General features: G+C 31.7%; 1 protein-coding gene across 1 annotated transcript; it reads right to left on the bottom strand.

Annotated features, from left to right (window-relative positions):
• Positions 1-11279: 11279 nt before the first annotated feature.
• On the bottom strand, positions 11280-21341 carry LOC142333423 (odorant receptor 10-like). Its single transcript, XM_075380483.1, has 5 exons — positions 21044-21341; positions 18744-18843; positions 16299-16391; positions 15351-15506; positions 11280-11385 (listed from the first exon to the last, which is right to left on the bottom strand). The coding sequence occupies exons 1-5, from the start codon at positions 21337-21339 to the stop codon at positions 11323-11325; spliced, it is 708 nt and encodes a 235-aa protein (XP_075236598.1). The 5' UTR covers positions 21340-21341; the 3' UTR covers positions 11280-11322.
• Positions 21342-24434: the final 3093 nt, after the last annotated feature.

The following is a 24434-nucleotide window of genomic DNA, read 5'->3' as shown; positions in this document are numbered from 1 at the left end:
ATATTAAAAATTTGAAATTAAAATGGATCGGAAATATTTCCCTTAAATGTTAAAAATAATTTTAAGAATATTTATTAATAATTATGTGTTATTAACAATAAAAAAATATGTGTTGAATATAGTTCAGAATTTACATATTTTAAATAAATTATAATTTAAATTTTCATTGATACGGTAATGTTTCTGTGACCGAAATAAAACAAAAAATAAATTTAAATCTAAAGAAATCTCACTGTCATAAACTTACGTAAGTGTGGTGCAGATTATCTGTTCGTTTATTTGGTTGTATTGCTTAAATACGCACAAATGAAAGTGTAAAGAGTAGTTAGCCTAACGGAGGAACGTTCAATACTGAAATGAAATGCGACTGAGGGCGAGCGTTTTTTTTTGGAGATATTACTATTCATGATAAAAAATATATAATGTATGAGATGAATAATACATTTTTTTTTACACGCAATCCATCTTTATATTTTTTATTCTGAAAATAACTGATTTTTCTTTGCCTTGATACAATTTTAAAACTTATGTTCTAATACAAAAAAAATGTAACCCGTATAAATTTTTTTTTTTACCTAGAGAAAAAATTTGTATTCAAAATCTTTGTTTTTTGGCGTTATTTTTTTACAATATGTATAAATTATTTATTAAATCCATAGTTATTTCCTTCATACTTTTAAATTACTGACACAATTTTCATCGTTTTCTGAGTCCATGTTTACCGTATTCCTAATATCCACTTTTTACCTATCATAATTCGCTCAAATAAATGTATTACTGAATTGTTTTCCTTTTTTCAAATTTCTAATTTTTTATCCCCGTTTTGATGACATTACAGCAACTAAGCAATTTTTATCTGCATAATTTTTTTGTATAACGGCTTACATACATTTTCGATTTTATTTTAATTTTACTAACATTAAGTAAAACTATAATTAAATTCTCTACAATTTATGTTTAAAAAATGTATGATTTATTGCCAATTTAACAACATTATTGTACGTCAAACGTAAAAAAATTTGTTTTTTGACACTATTTTTGGCGTTTTACATGGAATATCTTAGAAACTAAGAGAGATACAGTTCTGGGACCTATTTTTTTCGATTTTTTGGTTTTTCGAAAACCATAAGAAAAAATTGAATTTGTCCCTTAATTGACCTTCCCAGAATTTCAGATAGGCGGAGGAACTGAAACTTGGGCGAAATTTTTCACTCTGTATAACTCGCTAACGAAGCGTTTTCGGACCTATGTTTATATGAACTTTTTCCTTATTTTTAGCCTCTAGAATGAGTTGTCAAAGTATTGCCCTATCCTCCTGAATCACTCTGTAATATAAATATTAGTTATTTTTTTACCGACTTTTTTAAAAAAAGGATAGTATTATTTTCAGTTGCACGGTGGGTTCTTTTCGTGAATGAAAATTAATTTTCTTTCGCTTTTGAGGTATGAGGCGTACGTAAATACCATTCGTGTAAAATGAAATTTCTTTATATGTAAGGACTAAGTATAAAATTTGTAGCTCGAAAATTTCCTAAAGTAATAGATCAATATTTTACATGTATTACGTACGCAATAGCAATTAAAAATGTTAAAAATATACCATATCTCAATTATTAAACAAAAAAAGTCTAAAATATTTCGAGAGCGGTCCATTCTTAGGGTTTGAAAAAAATGTTCGTCCCCGTATAACGCTGACTGTTACAAAGCAGCACACTCTCAGTCAACAAGTGATAACCGAATTATAAATTTTCGGATACATATTCGCAACCATTCCTCCTGTTTTCACGATTCAATTGGTATCTGTTAGTAGGCTCAAGGCTAACTTTTACATACATCAGGTACACTCTTGGTCAACCAGATCAAATATGTTCCTGAGAATCCGAATTTTTGAAATAGAATTCCAAAAATTTCAAAAAAAAAAGATTGGTCTAGCTCTTTTAATATTTTTCGATCCCTTACCAAAACATCCATCCCATTACTGATTATCAATTGGTAACATCGGGTTGCTTTTACGGTGGGGGGTATTTGGGGAGGGGGTTCAATATGTATGTTCTTTTGTAATACCTTCGCAATACATCCGATTTTCACAGTTCCAACGGGATGTATGTTAGTAGGTTAATAGCTAACTGCTGCATGAATCTATAACACCCTCGATTAACGGGTCACGAGTATTCGGGAATTTTTATATATCTCGGTAACCGAGCCTACAGTCTTAAAACTTCAAACGACATTGTGCAACCGATATACGTATCAGTTATTATATAGACTACACATGCTTCGAAAGGGTAACGTTTAAATAAGTATGTGTGTGTAATTAAATTTAAAATAATATCATCGTCATACTCACTGCATATTCATCGTCGAATAAATTCTGCAGGTTGAGCATACATTATGTTAGTGTTGTTTCAAGAGTTATGTCTCGCACTAAATTCAAACATACGTTAAAATGACACTAATATATATATTTTTGTATTCATGTAAATTTGTGAGGATCATCTGGATTTTTTTAAATTCAATTTATTTGAAGTAGACATTATTTTATACGATCACCAGGATAGCAATACATGCTATTTCTTTTAATAAATATTTAAAATGATCTGGCTACCTTGATTTGAGAATTATTCTCTGCTTTTCCAGCCATTATCACTCTTACATTCTAAGTTGAGGGTTTCAGAGAACCTCCATTCTCAAAATTACTAGTGTTTACTACGAATATTTGATTGACGGTGCTAGGAAAGGGAGAAAATAACATTCATATCAATTAAGTTAATGCTAGCGGAAAGTAAAAATTTGTGATAATTCTGACCCTTTTTTGAAAATATTTTATAGCCAGCTATTTTCGCTCGCAACGGATTTATAGAAAAAGTGTACTATATATGTAGGTTTATAAACTAAACCGTTCGTCTTATTTGCAACAAATTATTAAAAGTAATGTATACATATATATTGAAACATTATGCAAATTATTGTATAGACTCGATCCAAACGATTTAGATCTAAATCTTAAATAAAAAAACCTTTTAATTTACTCGTTACTTTGAATTTCTAGAATTACAGTCTGGCCTAATTTTACTCAGAATAAGAGAGAAATCCAGCTAAGAAATATATGCTAACGAAGCATTTCTAAAAATGTTAATCGAACTTTTTTCTTTATTTTTACCAGTAGAGAATGTTTGAAATTATTTAATTTTTTTGTAAATCATCCGGTAGTAAAAAAAAAGTTAAGCCTAGATTAATATTCTTCAAAATACTAGTAAAATATAATATCCATTGTATAATTATATCAAATTATAAAAATTTATTAATACAATAGTAAACATTCCTTTTATTAAACATTAAGGTAATTGATTGATTGATTGATTTGCACGGCATTTCTCCCGCCACCACCCCATTCGGTCGCACTAAAGCAAAAGATCAAATGTTTGCGCCACAAACAGTTACTGACCCTCAAATCAGTTTAGCGACTAGTGTTCTAACTAGCTCCTAGAGATAACCTATATACATAAGCGACCTAAGCATGGTGCTAAACACCACTTGCTTCGTGTCCCGTCGCTCACTTGTCATTTATTCTAAAATGGGTAGGCGCACCCCGTCAACTACTAAAATATATATGACATTGAATAAATTAAATTTATCTCGTCAAGACAGCAATTCGCTGCCTCACCTAGGTCGCTGAATGCCAATAAGTACCTGCCAATCAATATTAAAGCGCTCGGAGCTTTAATTGGCTGATGGTCAGCCATAACTCTCGGGTAGCTTCCCACAGCAGCGAGGTAGGAGTCTTTCCCTTAAATAAACTACTGATGACGGTTGAACAAAGCAACGGCATCAAGGAACACCCACACGGTCCGGCAATGCGGCTCACGCCACATTGATTCGCCGATTATGAGTGGCCAATTTTCCCCTTGTTCCAGGGTGGCCTGAGTTCTGCCCCCCTCCCCACCAACAGCTGGGCAGTCGAACATAATATGTTCATTCGACTGGACCTCTCCGCAGACGCACAGCTCATCAGCTGTCAGGTGGAGCCGAAACAAATATTGGTTTAAGGTCGCGTGATTGGAGAGAACCCGGGCACCCATTGCCCTTAAAAACGAAGGAAAGGGATACCATCTCCCCAAATCCTGTATAAATCTATATAAGGATCTTCCCTTAGTCGTGGTTTGCCATTCTTGCTGCCGTGCATCCATCGCGAGGCTGTAAAGCCGACTCCGGAGGAGGGAGATGGGCAACTGAACGAAATTTAGATCCGGTGCATCGTGATCACCGTTCCGCTCCGGTACAGACCCGGCTCGAAACCGCATCCCAAATACCTCGGCCTCCCTGCCTCTCGCAACTTTCACCACTAAATCGATTAGGAGATCCTTTCCCAATGCGGTGGTAGTCTCGTAGGATATTGTTTTAAAAACACCAGTGCATACTATTAAGGCTCTGCGCTGGGCACTCCTTAAATTCTAAATAAATGTTCTATTTCTGTTCAACCTATGAGCCCAAACGGACGCAGCATAAGAGGCCATACTTTCGAAGACTCCTCGGTACACCATGTACAAATGACAGCCTGACAGTCCGTAATCCTTCCTAGCAATTCTACTAAGCTTGTGCATCACAATCATGGCGTCCGCCGCTAATTGCCTAATGAGATTGCTAAACAGCAAGTTCTCATAAAAAAAAAAAAAAAAAAACACCTAGGTACTTATGATCTTTAGCTCGGCTGATCACACAACCTTTATACGACTATACAGTCGTAACCCCCATAACATTAAACATAATATAACATAAGAAACATAACATTTTACCAAGTTAAATAAGAATTCAAAGGTTTTTGAAATTTTGTAATTTACGTTTTCTATAAGTAATTTTAGAACTTAATCTCTAGAAATATGTTCTAGCATTATTTCTCAACAAATAAATTCAGTTAAAAAGATATATGTTTCCTCTTTATGGAGGTAGTATCTTTTTTCAAATTTCTATTTCATTTTCAAGACGGAAAACTAAATTTTTATTATGTAACGTGATAATAATATAACAAGACTAATTTATGCGGTAACAACAAATGTAATTATATAGTGTAAAATACGAGTATGCTGTAATAACATAAAAAATCAAGTTGAAAAATCGTAGAATGTAACAAAATACCTAGATAAATATTTCAGTAAAATGAAAAAAGTAATAAGTTTTGTTTATTTGCGAAGTTCAAAGAAGCATTTTATACACTTAAAGTATCTTAACTTTTTTTTTTTTTTGAATGAAAGTTATTGTTTTTTTTCTTCATAACCAACGGGTGAAACCCAGTGGGTTGGTCTAGTGGTGAATGCGTCTTCCCAAATCAGCTGATTTGGAAGTCGAGATTTCCAGCGGTCAAGTCCTAATAAAGGCAGTTACTTTTATTACGGATTTCAATACTAGATTGTGGATACCGGTGTTCTTTGGTGGTTGGGTTTCAATTAACCACACATCTCAGGAATTATTAAACTGAGGCAATACAAGACTACACTTCATTTACACTCATACATATCATCCTCATTAATCCTCTAAAGTAATACCTGAACGATAATTCTCGAAGGCTAAACAGGAAAAGAAAGAGCCAACGGGTGACCACACTTTGTAGAAATTATAGTAAAGAAACATTACATCGGTCTCGTTTTTCAGTGTCCTATAATCTGTGATTTGATGAATGAATTTTTTTGGAAAGAATTATCACAAGTTTGAGTAAAGCACGTGTTACAGATTCGCAGAATTTCATGATGCGCATTTTACTATTTTTGATTTTTTTTCGAAAAGGAATTGCTTATTGATAACTGTTCTGCGATTCATATCAGCTCCTTAAGCCTACGTTTCAGTAAAAATTCTCTGGATTGGTTAAGCATTAATCTTTTTCTGATAATATAAATCTATATGGGTTTTAGTTTTTTATTGTCTAAAATTATATTTGGTGTTTCTATTGTTCCTTTTATAGTAATAACATCATGAAGTTCAGGCGTATGTTTGGTAGACAAAAACAAAACATCCATTTTGTCCCTTCATTTACATAATTTTACGTTGATATTACTTTGCAATGCACATATTTCCCTTATTATAACTTTAGGTTGCACAATGATTGCTAAATTGTACTTCCTACGGATAGGTGGGTACTTTTGTCCGTTAAATGATGTGCGGGTTGTTCAATTGTACGCAAATTATCAGTGTTAAATGTGTGATTTTAATTCAACAGAGAACCTGTAAGTTATAAAATTGTATTAAATGTTATATTTCTTCCAACCATATATTTTCCTAAGCAAACATTAACTTTTTTTTGTAACACCAATTAGTTATCTCCTGCGGAGTCATCTTCGGTATCACCTGCCTCCCAAGAGATACCGCGTGGCGATTGAACTCGCCGGGGGGGAGTCATGCGGTTGATGCTCTCTCCCGGTGAGGGATGGACTGCTTGTGCCTGGTATTTTATAAGAGTGCTATCGCAGATACTAATGGACGAGGACCTTGAGCAGAGGTCGGTTGAGGACGGCGATGGGCGCCAGCCTTCGGGGGCGGGTGGCGGTGGTACCTTGGCATTGTCGTCACCAATGACTCCCGCGGGACTCGTTCCTGTTGTCTGAGGCTGGCATAGCTATAGTGTAAATTCTGAGATGTATATATTGTTAATTGTAAATATCGAGTAGAAATAGTCTTTTAACGTGTTATGAAAATAGTGGTGTGAATGAGAAGTGTGCCTGTGACGCGGGTGGTGCTAGTGTTATGCCTTTACGACAATTCCAACATACCCTGCGTTAGGGAGTGGGTTTTTAGTGGGTCCCACCGCGTAGGTGATGAATCCACCACACCCAGTATGTGCAGGCTGCTGGGTGTTTGGTTTAAACAGATTTTCTCACTTCCTAAGGAAAAACCCGATGGTGTACATAGTTTGCACAGATTTACACCGTATTTAAATTATTTAGATGGATCATAAATTGATCTAGGAATGATCAGCATTCCTGGAAAAATGATCGTAAATTTGTCAATGCAAACAGATTGTTTTGGTGTAAAAGCTTGAAATATTTTATTAACAATGGTAATTAACCGGTCAACCGGTTAATGTACAACCAGTCGTTTTCATTTATATCGTAATTCATCATTGAAATGAAGTACATAAATAATTTTTTCTACCAGTAACAAATAAAATGCTCATAAAACTATTCTTTATAATTGTTCTCAGATTAATACTTAATTACACGTCATATATTCATTGCTAAATCAAATTCCTATTATTAACAATAATTAATTCCTATGAAGTAATATGACAAATAATGTTTAAGACCAGAAGATATGTCCTTAAATATTTAAGGACTTGTTTAACTTCATATTAACGGGGGTTCATTGTTCATCACCGTTAAACTTATTTGCGTTTAACAAAGGTACTTGTAAAAAATAATGGAAATATTTTTTTTTACAATTTTTTTTTAATTTTAATTACTGAACTATATTTTAATTATTTTTCCACACCTTAATATTTGACTGTCGTCAACTGATGTGTATTAGTGCAGACGTTTTTTTTTATTCTGGCTCTTGATAAGTTTTCGGTTTTTGTGTGTTTCAGTTTTCATGTTTCGTTTTGTGTTCTGTTTTTAGTTTATTAAGTGTTTCATTTAGAATAATTTTATTTATTTCAATAGCGCATTGTTATGGACCATCTGCAAGCTGTTACTCAAAGTAACGGCGTATCATCAAATGTAAGCAACAACATATTTTTTTAACCTCTAGGACCACCTCTAAGTATTGATTCGGAGGATGAGATGAACGATTTGTAGCGTGTGTGAAAATACTATGCCTAACCGGGATTCGAACCTCCTGATGAAAGGCCGAGACGCTACCACTCGGGCCACGGAGGCCGGAAAACATATTATCTCATGTGAACCCTATTCTATCAAGTAACGGAATACTTGGAACCACGGACTTGAATTGTGGGGTACAGCAAGCAATTCCAATATTGACATTACCAGACAAAAACACTGCAAAAAATGCTAAATATACCCTGGTACAAAAGCAATAACCTCATGTATAATGATTTTAAATTGCGAACCGTTCGACAGGAAATTTCTCTGGCCAGCTTACGATACCAAAGTAGTTTGGAACGGTACCCAAATTATACGGCAGTCAATTTATTGGATAACACCATCAGTGATTTTTTAAGATTGATGAGAAACAATAATCTTGATTTGATTTATCGTTTCAATTAGGTGACTTTTAGTCCGGCTTTACGGAGTGCTCTTCTATTTCATTTCTTTTATTTCGTTATCGTTATTAAGTCACAGACCACTGGGTCTATGACTTCTTAATATTGGTTCAAATAGATCTTATTTACTTATCGTTCAATTATATACTAAACTGATTGTAAATATGCTATAACGTTATAATAAAAAAAAATAAAAAAAAATTGACAAACATATGTAAAGCGCGTGCATTATAAATTTAATTATATTTTCTCATTTTTATTTTTATCCGTTATTACAACAAAAACTAAAGGAAAAGTTTTACTGATCTTAATTAAGGCAGTATGCCGCACAATTTATTTTTTAAAAAATGAAATAAAAATATTTTTAACGCAATTTTGTTTTTTTTTTTGTAATTAATAATATTAATCGTCCAAAATTAATATTAATTAATAAGAAATTTAATGAAAAAATATCGTAGATATAATTATTAGGAAATATACATGGCTAAACATTTTCCAGAAATTTAGACTTTAAAAAAGTGTTATTACATTTTTCGTTTTGAAATGATTTTGTTTGACGTCTGGATCTCGAGTGTATATAATAATTTGCATAATGTTCCAATATATATACATTACTTTTAATAAGTTATTACAAATAAAACGAACGGTTTATTTTATAAACCTACAAATATACTGCACTTTTTCTATAATCCGTTGCGAGCGAAAATAGCTGGCTATAATATATTTTCAAAAAAGGGTCAGAATTTTCACAATCTTTTACTTTACGCTAGCATTAATGTAATTGATTTGAATGTTATTTTCTCCCTTTCCTAGCATCGTCAATCAAATATTCGTAGTTAACACTAGTAATTTTGAGAATGGAGGTTCTCTGAAACCCTCAACTTCGAATGTAACAGTGACAGTGGTTGGAAAGGCAGAGAATAACTCTCAAATCAAGGTGGCCAGATCATTGTAAATATTTATTATAAGAAATAGCTTGTATTGCTGTCCTGGTGATCGAATAAGTGATGTCTACTTCAAATAAATTGAGTTAAAAAAAAATCCACATGATTCTCACAAATATTTATTCATTTATCGTATGGCACCAAGACAAAACATCAATTACATTCAAAATTACAAACAAAGATTTAACAAACAAATATATGCTACTGATTCTGGAGTCGCCATCAGGAAATCTTCAGGATTCCCTTCATAAGCTATCTTAGGGCAAACTTCTGTGATGTGTCTAACAGTTTGATTTTCCCCACACTCACAAAGGGGCGTCGGTGTTTTACCCGATTTATGTAGGAAATAGGCGATTCTTTTTAACGTTGACCATGTCTTACGCGGCAAGTCAAAACCTGGCGGCCTTTGAGTAACACATGGGATTTGGTTATTCTGCTTTGTGGTCCATTCTTGACGCCAGGCGTCAGTTATGTTAAATCCGTCCTCTGTGGCAGCAGTTGCTGTTTTGATAGCTGGCTTTCTAGATCGAAGGCGGCCATGATTGGCATCCTCAATGTCCTCATGTAGTGGTAGATTTCGATTGTCCATAATCTTCTTGTACTCTCTTACAAGAGAGTTCATACGGCGCAGGTTTGGGGGTGGTATGTGGCTCAATACCGGGAGCCATTCCACGGGAATAGACCTGATAACCTCGGCAATCATTTTCACAAATTTACATGAATTTAGTGCGAGATATAACTCTTGAAACAACACTAACATAATGTATGTTCAAGGTGCAGAATTTATTCATGTATGTATTTTTATCTAAACCCATTCACACGATTAAAACTGGATTTTTTTTTAAACTACGAATATCAATATATTTCCACTGTGAGAGTCTGATAGAAGCATCAATTGATTCAGATAATAAATATATCGTTTAAAATTTTTACCTAGCATTTTTGTTTGTTTCATCAACAAATAAAAAAATATTTTTATTTGTTTGTAACAAATAAATTTTTGTTGTTTGTAACAAGGTGTTTTTGTCATGTACACGATCTAAATTATGGTTCGGTATTCCATTAAAATTTATAAAAATAAAACCGTGTAAATTTTATTGTACATCACTCTTTCAAACATTCAGTGCAGGTGAAATTATATAACAATTTGGCCAATGTTATTATGTGATGTGACTTCATCGTATGTAACCATCATCATCATCATGCTTTTTGAATTGCAATCGGTTGGGCCTAAAAAAGAAATTGAAGGAATAGATTGTAAATCATTAACTGTCGGTATCGTAGTTTTAAATTTTGTTCTTTTTGTTGTCTCCTGAATCAGTAAAACACTCATTTATTAAATCGTATCATAAATAATTATGATAAAAGGCACTAGTAACAGTAAACAGGTCATCATGTGATAAAGAAAGAATCACAGCTGAATAATTTTTTATTTTACTGTAATCCATTTTGAAAATAACAAAAGGTTGTAGAAATGTTTAGAAATATAAAATTATTATACAACAAGATTATGTAAACGGATTTATAAATTCATATAAAACACATACGACGAAATGGTAATTATTAATAAGAAATGCGAAAATTAATTTAAAATTAGGTAAGAAAACATAAATACTATATAAACAATCCAAAAAAAAACATACAAACTGTTACAATGACATAAATAAAGGTTCCACTTTTACACAGAGGTTAGGTGAAACGTATGTTATAAAAACAAAATCAAATGTAAAACCAACCAGAGCAAAAGAGAGAAAATTTCATATATTGGCCAGATGTTAAGTAATTCCAGTTTGATTTTATTTTCTTGTTTAACCTCCGGGATTACCGTTAAGTATTACTTCAGAGGATGAGATGAATGATATTTAGCGTGTATGAAAAATAACATACCTGACCGGGATTCGAACCCAGGACCTCGAATCCCGGTTTTATTGTAATTCCCGTTTGATTTGCGTAGATGTAAGAGAGGTGTCCGCACTCGAAACGAATAACTAAACCATTGTCTGTGTTCGTATACGATACACGTGGTTTAATCAAAAAGTTCTATGTGTATCTGTGTATCAAAATGATACAAATTGAGTTCAAAATGTTAAATAAAAAATAAATTGATTATATTTTCCTTTAAAAATAATCTGTATTTTTAGCTGTAATTTATTACAAGATTAGAAATTACTTTTAATTTTTCTTATTGTTAAAACTATTTAAGACATTGTAGTATGAGTATGCTGCATTCAGCACCTGTAAAACAGATAAAAAAAATTATTTTAAGTTCTGAAAACATATAGGACGTTGGTAAAATGTAATTTAATTATAATATTAAAATCAGCTTATCGATAAATTAGTTAATTTCCTCAAAACGTTTTCGATTATTCTGCCATTTTCAGGAAGATTGATTTTATAATAATTTAAAATTAAAATATAAAGCTCACAACATAAAATTGTTAGAACCATAACAATTGATCGTTATTAGTTAAAAATTGTAAATTTAAAATAAAAGTAAGTACATTTCGGTTTGTAAAAATGTCACAATTTATCAATCCTCCTGAAGATGGTGGAATAGCCGAAAACGTTTGAGGGAATTAACTAATCTATTGGTAAGCTGATTTTAATATCATAATTACATTATTTTTGACGAATATTATTAACCTTTTTATAACAAAGTATGGAAAAAAGAGATTACTTATTTAAATACACACATAGAAGAATAAAACGATTAGAATAAAATTATTTTTAAGCGGTTGGTTTATTGTAATCTTTCTGTATTGTTGTAACTCCAAAAAGAAAATATTTATTCTGATCGGAATATAAAATACATTGTATAGATGAGATCAATACAAGAATAATTATAAATATAAAAAAAAATTATTTTCGGCACGCCGGAAGGCGAGGTAGATTTCTCTGGGCCAAAATAGGGGTAGGCGAACTCGGATTGTACGAGCATGTATCATACATTACTTTCTATGTTTTACGGACACTACGTTTTCTCATTAGATTACAAGCTATTGCTAAATTTATCAAGATTTCCTTGTAGTTTTCCTGAACTTTTTGACAACCACCTATTTGAGGATTAGTGGGAGATTCTAGGATTGTCTCTTTGTATTGATAAAAAAATACAATGTTTTGAGAAAGTTTTATTTGAAAATATGTATAAATATAATAACAATGATGTTGAGAAGATGATTTGAAACTACAAAAAAGAACTATGAATTTTTGTCCATGAAACCCCATTTTTTTCACCCGTTGGCCCTTATTCAGAGAATAGTAGGAACTTTAAACGAATTCGATATTCGATATTTTACTTAATAAGAAAGTTATAGAGATGTTTGCTTTTTTTATATCACCAACCATCGGCCCAGGGGATGAAAAAATGGGATTTGGAAGACAAAAAATCATACCTTCCTTAATAGGCACAGTATCGAATCGGTTTAAAGTGGTCATTAGTCTTCTAAACATTACCTAAAAATTTTGTCTGAAATAATTTTTGATATGAACAACACTTACGGCAAGGGATGGCCAAAATATTGCTGGAAATGTAAGAAGATGGGGCTTGTCGTATGCTAAACATGTGAAACTTTTTTCACATGCAACCGTTATGGTATTGAGTAAATTAAAAATTTGTCTTAACTTTAAGGAGGAAATCTTTTTTATCCCCTACTTAGTAGCATCGGTTAAATTTACTTCCGCCTTTCGGCGTGGTGAAAGAGATTTTTTATAAATTGAACACGCTTTGTTATTTAGCAGTATTAATCTGAATTCAATACTAATCTATCAGTATTGATAGATTATACAAACTGGTGTGTAATATTTATGAAAAAGGGGAATTTCCGTCAGACTTCAAAAAAAGTGTTATAGTCATGATACCAAAGAAAGCAGGGGCAGATAAATGTGAAGAATACAGAACAATTAGTTTAACTAGTCGTGCATCAAAAATCTTAACTAGAATTCTATACAGAAGAATTGAGAGGAGAGTGGAAGAAGTGTTAAGAGAAGACCAATTGGTTTCAGGAAAAGTATAGGGACAAGGGAAGCAATTTTAGGCCTCAGATTAATAGTAGAAGGAAGATAAAAGAAAAACAAACCAACATATTTGGCGTTTATAGACCTAGAAAAGGCATTCGATAACGTAGACTGGAATAAAATGTTCAGCATTTTTAAAAAAATTAGGGTTCAAATACAGAGATAGAAGAACAATTGCTAACATGTACAGGAACCAAACAGCAACAGTAATAATTGAAGAAAATAAGAAAGAAGCCGTAATAAGAAAGGGAGTCCGACAAGGATGTTCCCTGTCTCCGTTACTTTTTAATCTTTACATGGAACCAGCAGTTAATGATGTTAAAGAACAATTTAGATTCGGAGTAACAGTACAAGGTGAAAAGATAAAGATGCTACGATTTGCTGATGATATAGTAATTCTAGCCGAGAGTAAAAAGGATTTAGAAGAAACAATGAACGGCATAGATGAAGTCCTACGCAAGAACTATCGCATGAAAATAAACAAGAAAAAAACAAAAGTAATGAAATGTAGTAGAAATAACAAAGATGGACCACTGAATGCGAAAATAGGAGGAGAAAAGATTATGGAGGTAGAAGAATTTTGTTATTTGGGAAGTAGAATTACTAAAGATGGACGAAGCAGGAGCGATATAAAATGCCGAATAGCACAAGCTAAACGAGCCTTCAGTAAGAAATTAATTTAAATGTCAGGAAAAGATTTTTGAAAGTGTATGTTTGGAGTATCGCTTTATATGGAAGTGAAACTTGGACGATCGGAGTATCTGAGAAGAAAAGATTAGAAGCTTTTGAAATGCGGTGCTATAGGAGAATGTTAAAAATCAGATGGGTGGATAAAGTGACAAATGAAGAGGTATTGCGGCAAATAGATGAAGAAAGAAGCATTTGGAAAAATATAGTTAAAAGAAGAGACAGACTTATAGGCCACATACTAAGGCATCCTGGAATAGTCGCTTTAATATTGGAAGGACAAGTAGAAGGAAAAAATTGTGTAGGCAGGCCACGTTTGAAATATGTTAGACAAATTGTTAGGGATGTAGGATGTAGAGGGTATACTGAAATGAAACGACTAGCACTAGATAGGGAATCTTGGAGAGCTGCATCAAACCAGTCAAATGACTGAAGACAAAAAAAAAATCTGAATTCAAAATTGACGATTATGTACACAGTGGTGTTCCAGACTGTTGGACGGGAAAGGCAAGCGAAGCGAACTCTAACCGAGTAGTGCACGATACGGAAATTGTTTCTAATCAACGGCCCAAATTGAAATTATAAAATATATTGATGGTTGAATCGTACAATTTACTAATAGCAACCAACATAACATCATGCAGTTAGCATATCATCGTAATCAGTTATTTTTTCGTAGTGTATCCGTACAGGATGCAATGTTATGATGTTTGATATTAAAAAAAACGCCGATCTCCGAATCGTAGTGGTAACATGTCGGCCTTTCATCCGATATTCCTCTGTGCGAATTCCGATGAGGCATGTGATTTTTCATACAATAAAAAAATTTTGCTTTTATATCGGTTCGTGTAAGCTTCAAACGCTTCTGTTGTGAATTAATGAATTGATTTTATCATTACGAAAAAAATATCAATTGATGGTAACAGTTAATGTGAATAAATGTGTAATTTACTATTCCGTAATGTGAAAATTATGAAAAATAGAAGTTGTGTATAGATTCAAATTTATTTACAAATGTTTCCCTTTAATGTTCTTTAGTAACTGAATGTACATTTTAGAGAATAAAAATTTGGATTTTAAAGATAGAAAATTGATTGTTTGTCAAATTTAATAAAGGTTTTAACCAGATTTCAAACGGGGATAATTTCCCGTTTAATAAGATCATTTAAAAATACATAATGAAAATGTAGTTTGATCAAAAAGTTTCAAAGAAAAGAAATTAAAAAAATTAAGTTTTTTAAAAAAGTTTTGGTAAATTTTAACCGATTTTCTTTTGAGGAAAATCACCGGACTAAAAAGTATAATTAAAATTGTAATCTTTTATGATAGATTTTAAGAACTTAGACATAGTTAAACAGCTTCTATATTCCTGTAAAGAAATTCGTGTTTTATTCTTGGGCATACCTGTTTTTTTGGTATTACATTTTATTTAATCATTCTGGTAGATATTTATGAATTTTTGTAAGTAAAAGTAAGTGTAATATATTGTTTATAATTACCACTGCAAAGTTTTTTAAACTCAGCTCCATTATTGTAAAAGGTTTTATTTCAACTGGATTATTACATCTTGTCATTATAATTATTAAGGATTTTTTAAGCCACATTGGTTTTCCGATCCATGATATGTTATAAAAAGACGAAGCTAAACGTTCTGACTGAAAATATCCAACGAAAATAATTTAAACATAAAATGAAATAGATATGAATAAAAAAATTATTATAATGGTAATAATGACTATTATTTATTATTTTTTTTTATTGATTTTGTTTTAAAAGAACAAAAGTAAGAATATCTCGGTATATTGTCCTACCATAGAAAAACAATATCAATTCTTTGCATAATTTTATCATTTTTCGCATATTTACATTGATCTAAATAAAACTTAAAAACATTATATACTATATTACAAAAAAATTAAAAAAAAAATGTATAATGCATTTCTTCTATTAATTAATCTTCCGATCATAAGACGGAAACAGTGAGCGGAAATTCTACTCTCTTCTTGCAGACAAAATACTACTACGAAGAGGATCAACTCGTTGCAGAATTTATTAAATTTTTCTAAACATCTCGCCAAAGAAACTAGCCGAGTATGCTGTTTGAACCGACCGAAACAAGTTAAATGTTCTTTATATCACCTAAGGCCCCTACAACAATTCACAAAACATCAATTATAGAACATCTATGTACAGGTATAAACAAACATTGTATACTGAAGCTCTCGTATTGACTTTAGAGTCACTATTCTATACTGTCTTCGTTCATCCTTGTAGTTGGAAAATGTCCAATATGACCACGATAATGTATATGGGAAAACAGTCTTCTGTGGACCACATTTAAAAAAAAATCGAAGAATCACTGAGGGGATAATACTTTATCTGACTGGTTTATTTACATTAAGAAAATAAAATATTATGTTTTTTTTTTAAATGCATTATCATCTTACCTCAGTTTTTATCCATTCAGCTTCGTTATGGAAGACATAAATAAAGAATAAAGCGTTCATTGCTTCTGGTATTTTAAAATAAAGATTTTCTTTCTGAAAATAAAATAGAAAACAACTCTTAAAATACGGTAAAATAACGTAGGGTGATTGGAAAAAAATTTCAGAGCATATTCTACTAATAATAAAAAAACAAGATATTTTTCATTAATATAGGTACCGAAATACTTCGTTAAAGAGTGTCGGCTGGAGAAAAATTTCACTCTGACCTCTGAGCCTAGATTTAGCCAGACCGTAAATTTTGGAAATGGATTTATATGAAATCAAAGCTTAAAAAATGAAAAAAAAAATTGGCTTCAAACTATATTTTTAGCAGTTTCGAGGAAACTTGGGTAAAAATATAAGATTTACATCGTAAAACACACCATGCTGCATTTGCGTAAAAAAAACTTTATTAAATGGGAATAAATACGTAAAGGTTACAAATAAAATTTCTAGATAAATTACTAATTGATTAAATTAAAAAAATAATAAACAAGAGACTAAGATCTAAGTAGGGAAACTTAGCCTCCCACGTAAATTCCATTTGACGACGTAAACACCCAAGAAGGCCCCTAGCCACATCGGCTGCTACGCTATCAAAACCCTTCAAATCTCTGCAAGTCTTCCAATTGACTCCAAGATTTAGAAAAGAATCAGTCTTTTCATGTTCCCAAATATTCCTAGCACGTACAGCCTATACTATGGGACGAATATACAGGAAATTATCGGTAGTATTATCCAATTTGCAGTCATGTGCTCTACCACAGAAAATGAAACCTAGCCAATTTATTCATACCCAAAAAACATATTGAGACAGATATTGTGCAATAAGCCGGTTGGAGGAAATTCACTTGCAACTCGCAAATCTGTGCAACATATACAAGTAAATACCATGCCTGTAACGACTGTCAGAAGACGCGTTCCACTTAACCTGCCGAGGTTGAAAATCTTGATCTTCAATTTTTCACATAGTTCTGAAGAAAAGTTGGCCTGCCCTATTTAACATTACAACGCAACTAACAGCGACAATGATATCATTTGGCTTCACTCAGGCGATAACATAGACTGTCTTGCGGGAAAAAATCATGTAACCACCGGTAATTGACAACAAACTACGATGCAGGACTTGTAGCAAATGTTCTTATAGCTTTTATAATGCATAAAATGAGCCAAAAAAGCACAGTGTACACCAATACTGTTTCATAAACATCTTTATAAAAGACACGCATGGTTCTGATATTCAAATCACCAATTAGAGCAGAAAGCCTTAGGACACCAAAGAGAGAATCACATTGCTAACTCCTTAACTTACTGAAAGTGCCCTTGAATCGAGCTACTCATCAAGGATGACACTCATTTGTTTCTGAAACGGGTCACACGTCAAGAGTGGTATCACAGTTTCCAAGATGGCCCAACATCTTTCGAAAATGAAGCTCGACAGATGATGATCCACAAATAACAAAGAAGATGAAGTAAGAAATTTAATTTGGATCAGGTAAATCGATTTTAACGGATAATCTCAGGACGTGGCGCGGTAGGAAGTTCATCACAACAACGCACCAGCCCGTGCATCAAATCTTATCCAAAACGTCTTGGTAAAATCGGTATCGACCGATTTCAGGAGACTCGATACTCACCAACATGGCTTTCTGCGATTGTTGACATTTACCCTAAGCTTAAAATTTTTCTTAAAGAAAAGATGTTGGATCAAAGAAAAGATTAAAAAAAATGCGAGAGTGTTCAAGAGAATTTAGAGTGTTCATGAATCATTATTTTGAAAAATACTTCCAACTATGTAAACATCACGGGGATAAATTTCTTACATTATTACGGGCCTACTTTGAAAAGAGTAAGTGATCTATATTTTTGAAGTCAACAGGGTAAGAGCTTTTGTTTTTATAACCAAAGTCGGATACTTTTTGATTTCACCTCTTACCCCTCTTAAACAACATAACCGGTTATTAAAATTAATTTTTCAACACTTTCGCCTCATTTAACGCTTGAGCTTCTACATTGAGTCAAAAAATAAGTAGCACCTTTCGATTAAACAATAATGATGCGCTTCCAAACAGTTCAGATTCAATTATTTATGGTTTACGTTTTATAAGTGATATTTTTAAATTATTTAACAGTAAATTTGTAGTAAATAGTTTCTGTACCATATCTGGTCAGTTAGAATTTTGTATTATACTCATTTCCAGTACGTATAAAAAAAATTTACTGAAGAAAAACAAATGATTTCCTCTTCTGAATACGAAATTTTTCCATTTTATTATAAGAAGAAAAAATTAATTAGAGGTTGGTAATTAGACATTTTCGTCTTTCTTTTCTTCTAATAATAAGGCTAAATAAGTATGACTATTTTACGTAAATAAATTGATAAATAATAAGTAGTAATATATATACCTGTGCGATGCAATAAATTGAAAGACATAAGAAAACTGTCACTGACGTATTATATGCAAAAGAAACTCCTTCAATTCCTTCGTTTACTTGCTTAATTTTACTGAAAAAATAAATCGCAGAAAATTAAAAAACGGAAAAATATAGTGTAGCAAAATGTTGAGAATATTTATCCGAATGTTTTCGAAAAGAATTTAATCAGACCTAATGTAAATGACTTTATTTATTAAGAAAACTTAAATTTATTGGGTTTTTTTTATGCCATCCGTAAACATGTTGTAGTCAGGCTAACGAATAAATCATCTGAATCTCAGCTGTTATAACTTAACCTTGTAAATGTTCGGGATCGCTGAATATATCCTCGTCACAATCTGAGGGATCGACGACTCAGATACGACACTGTTAACGAATTAAATACACAAAAATTACCTTTGGGGTTGGCCGTAGGTCTATCTTGAGACCCGATCTGTGAAAAGTGTCTTATGACTCTTAGCACAGGGTTTAGATGTCGAAGAACGCGTTTCTAATTTGATAAGCGGACTATGTGACCGAAGTCATCAACGCTTTTAAAGATGACTGATATGGATCAGGTCTTAATGAACCAACTCTCATCGGAGACTAAATCGTTAGATGACAAATCCCGGACTCGAATTGGTCCTTTCCAAGATCGAGATTATTGTACTGAATAGGAGAAGAAACCCTGTCATCGTATCTATGGAAGTAGGCTTCAGGAGATATGCACAAGGAAATGCAGATCTCCTGCACTAAAATGTTTAGGGGTGATTTTTGACATTAACTTTTGCCTAATATCCAGTGGGTTATGCGATAAGAGGTAGGCGTGACATGACTCTTAGCAGACTGATGGCCAACGCGGAAGTAACGAATCCAACAAAGAGAAAGGAGTCGATCAACAAAACACGTTAGTTTTTTTCCTCCAAGAAATGAAATGTATGGAACACTGAAGTGTGGGAAATATTACAATCGGATACATGGCTTCTGTATAGCGTAGAGTAGCTTTCAGGTTTGCTTGTTCATACAAGCTGTAGCTACGTTTAGCTATATTATTAAGAGAAAAGAAAGAAGAAAATATATAAATACTACCTCTTAATAATTTTTTCTTTTAGTAAAAAATTGGAAAAAATTCTTATTCGGAAGATTGATGCGGTATTTCAATTCGGTGTGTTGGTGGTAGTAGATGAGATAATTATTGACCTTCCTCCTCAGTACCGGGGAATTCTTTCAACACAGAAGCAGACTAGCAGAACAGGACTAACTGACTAATCGCGTGACTTGTTCCTGGACAGATGGCAATAGCGATAGGGCGCTGGTGAACTTGTGGCGAAAGGTTACGCCCTCATTGCTTATACTGAAAGAGAAAAAATAATGACCCGTATCACAAATGTAACGGTTTTCCTAAGAATTTGGGAATCGATACTGCGTCCGGTCATGTTAACATACATATGTATATAAACATCAGGTATGTATATGATTTATTCATTCGTTCTACCGGACAAAAATCTTAAAACATTTTGACAAAATTTAGTTGGGTGATGTAAACTACGAAAAATAAAGCATTAATGATTTTCAAATGAATTGGTTCTCAGAAACTTGAGTTAGAGTAAAAAAAAGTCCGTTTTTCGTTAGATAATGTGGATTTTCTCCGATCTGTCACCACTGAATCAACCACATAAACTCATTCTTTTAAGAAAATTTCAGCTCCATGTATTCATCAAATATTAAGGTAATTATTTAAAAATATAATCTATAATAAAAGAATATTTTTAAATTAATAATAATAATAATAATAACAATAATAATAATACAGACAAAAACAGAAGATCTTAATATTTAAATTAAAAATATTAGTAAATATAATTCTAGAAAAAGGTTTAGTAAAATATACTTAAAATAAAACTGTAAGTGCTAACGTTTAGAGTATTTGATTTATACTTAAATAGATCTGTAATTTTCATAAAAGCATAAGATTAAGTGCCTAATTTATTTTTATAGGGACAGATAACAGAGATGATATTTTATTCGACTTTAAAATGACATAACTCAGAACAACTCGACCAATCTTGATCAAATTTTCACACGCACCATTTTCGCGTACACTCGTACAGCATACGTAAATTTTACTAAAATTGAAATACTAGTTTTGGAACTACGCTTAAAACAGATACATTTTCTCCGTTATCCGTCTGAAAATACATAAAGTGGACTATTCGTTACCAGATATCAAACTCTTTTTTTAACTTATCTAACCTTAAAGTTTTTCATAAATAAGTGAAATATTTATTTACCTGTATAAATGTTGGTGATTCTGTATTATAAATCTCATATATCTTTTCAAAACGATATCCGCATAATTTTCATTATTTTGCACTGTACTTCCATTAACAGTTTTAATATCTTTTAATGTTTTGTTTAAGATAACATTCATTTCTTTAATCGATAAACAAAGTAATTTTATTTCAGTCACAATAACTTTCATGGAAATAATTCCTACAGTGAAAGCCATACACGAATATTTCCAAAAAGCCATATTTTCTATCGCATATATTAAAAATATTAAAATATAACATGGTACGTTTTTCATTTTATCAACGTAATAGAAGTTATAAGGTAAAGGTAAATCTTCAATATTTAAGTATTTATATTCGTCACGTATAATTAAATATATTGTTTTTAAAATCGGTTGTATGTTTACGAGAGTAAAATATATGAAAAGTAAATAGTAATTTAACTTATATTGCTTAGTAAGCTGTTTATCATTCAAACGCAATATTTTTTTTCTTTCATCTGAATAACAATCAATAGGTATTTTAAAAAAATTTCCTTTTAATAAATGTACTACTATTAGAAATTTACGAAATGAAAATGTCACGAAAAATGCAAAAAGAAACATTACATACAACACAACTATCTGTTTTAATCCATCGATTACTTTTGTATTATCGTTCTGATTGTGCATAATGAAAAATATACAATTAATAAACAAAAATACGCATGAAATAAGAAATAATATAGATTTTTTTCCATATTTTCCTGTATCCCGATTGTAACCAAGATTATCTAAATCTTTAATCAAAATATTATGATATTCCATCAATTTCAAAAAATTTTAATATACCTGAAAAAAAGGGTGATATTTAATTAATGTAATTGTTTAATTATTAGAAGAGATGATCTGTTAAAACATTGATTTAACATTCAATTAAACAACGTAATTATTTTCAATCCGTGTGGTAGCGTCTCGGCCTTTCATTCGGAGGTCCCGGGTTCGAATCCCGGGTCCTCACAATCCCGGGATTTTAACATACGCTACAAATCATTCATATAATCCTCTGAAGCAGTAACTAACGGTGGACCCAGAAGTTAAACAAAAAAAAAAATTAAATTAAATTTAAAAAAATACAAATCTGAAAATTATTTCATTAGGTTTATTTAAATATTTTACGCTACACACCCTAAATCTTTATGACCTACTGGTATAAACTTTATTATTATTTTCTGAAATTTAACCAGTATTTATTTAATATGTATAGAGTAGTAAATTTTTAATGTTTAAAAAAATTAAAGTTAAAGTTTAAGATAAATTGATTAAGATAAGTGTTAGAGGATGGATAAAACTAATCTAGCCGTAAGTATATTTTGGTCAACTCCCTTATTTTTGCACGATGTTGTACATTCTAAATATCAATCCCAAGTTCACATTGTCCTATTTCCTGATAAAAAAATACCCTAAAAATACAGTTATACGTATCTTCATGGACAGTAAAAAGTCATTCATGTCTATCACAAATCCTTGAAAAAAACATCATATCACATTTAAGGTCGTGTAAGCTCATTTAAATTATAAAATATTATCATGCTAAAATATGTTATCCCCGTAGGAATCCTGCCTAAACCTCATTCAATATATAATTGCTGACCACTCAACCATCTTATTTCGTTAGTATATTTCTCTTGAAATTTTAGATATTGCGTATATTAGTCATTTTATATTATGTAAAATTACTTGTAATAAATTTAATTGTAACAATAAATTATCAGCAGATAAATTAACCAAAAAGATTTTTCTATTTTCGCAATGTATACGTTGTAGTCTGTTCAACTAGTGAATAATAAGGAATCCCTCTAGGACAGTGAAATGAGGATGATATGTAAGAAATGCAAATAAGGTTTATTGTTGTACAGATTGAGGCCGTCTCTCCCGATACGTGTAGTTAATTGAATCCCTACACCAAAGTACAACGGTATTCCCTATTTAGTATTCAAAGTTGTATACAAGCTACTAAAATTAACTAATTTAAAAATCAACTGTTGAACAACTGATTTGCGGCGACTGAATTAACCGCTACATGGTGTATAAAAAATTTATTAAATATTAAGATGAATAAATAATTAATCGGAATTGTTATATCAGTAGATTATGAATAATTTTTTTTTTGTCTTCAGTCATTTGACTGGTTTGATGCAGCTCTTCAAGATTCCCTATCTAGTACTAGTCGTTTCATTTCAGTATACCCTCTACATCCTACACCCCTAACAATTTGTTTTACATATTCCAAACGTGGCCTGCCTACACAATCTTTTCCTTCTACCTGTCCTTCCAACATTAAAGCTACTATTCCAGGATGCCTTAGTATGTGGGCCTATAAGTCTGTCTCTTCTTTTAACTATATTTTTCCAAATGCTTCTTTCTTCATCTATTTGCCGCAATACCTCTACATTTGTCACTTAATCGACCCATCTGATTTTTAACATTCTCCTATAGCACCACATTTCAAAAGCTTCTAATCTTTTCTTCTCAGATACTTCGATCGTCCAAGTTTCACTTCCATATAAAGCAACACTCCAAACATATACTTTCAAAAATCTTTTCCTGACATTTAAATTAATTTTTGATGTAAACAAATTATATTTGTTACTGAAGGCTCGTTTCGATTGTGCTATTCGGCATTTTATATGGCTCCTGCTTCGTCCATCTTTAGTAATTCTACTTCCCAAATAACAAAATTCTTCTACCTCCATATTTTTTTCTCCTCCTATTTACACATTTAGTGGTCCATCTTTGTTATTTCTCCTACATTTCATTACTTTTGTTTTGTTCTTGTTTATTTTCATGCGATAGTTCTTGCGTAGGACTTCATCTATGCCGTTCATTGATTCTTCTAAATCCTTTTTACTCTCGGCTAGAATTACTATATCATCAGCAAATCGTAGCATCTTTATCTTTTCACCTTGTACTGTTACTCCGAATCTAAATTGTTCTTTAACATCATTAACTGCTAGATCCATGTAAAGATTAAAAAGTAACGGAGATAGGGAACATCCTTGTCGGACTCCCTTTCTTATTACGGCTTCTTTCTTATGTTCTTCAATTGTTACTGTTGCTGTTTGGTTCCTGTACATGTTAGCAATTGTTCTTCTATCTCTGTATTTGAACCCTAATTTTTTTAAAATGCCGAACATTTTATTCCAGTCTACGTTATCGAATGCCTTTTCTAGGTCTGTAAACGCCAAGTATGTTTGTTTGTTTGTTGAATAATATTTAACAATATTAAAATAAATAATTAATTAAAAATTATGATTGGTAACAACTAATATGCTTCTTTCTATAGATTAATTGATATTCAACCGTATAAATAAAATATATTTTTAAAATCCAACATAAAGATTAAAAAATCT

Source organism: Lycorma delicatula, chromosome 12 (assembly GCF_047948215.1).
Source record: "Lycorma delicatula isolate Av1 chromosome 12, ASM4794821v1, whole genome shotgun sequence".
NCBI lineage: Eukaryota > Metazoa > Arthropoda > Insecta > Hemiptera > Fulgoridae > Lycorma > Lycorma delicatula.
Note: the sequence above shows the minus strand (reverse complement) of the source record. Positions and strands in the feature narration are given on the sequence as shown.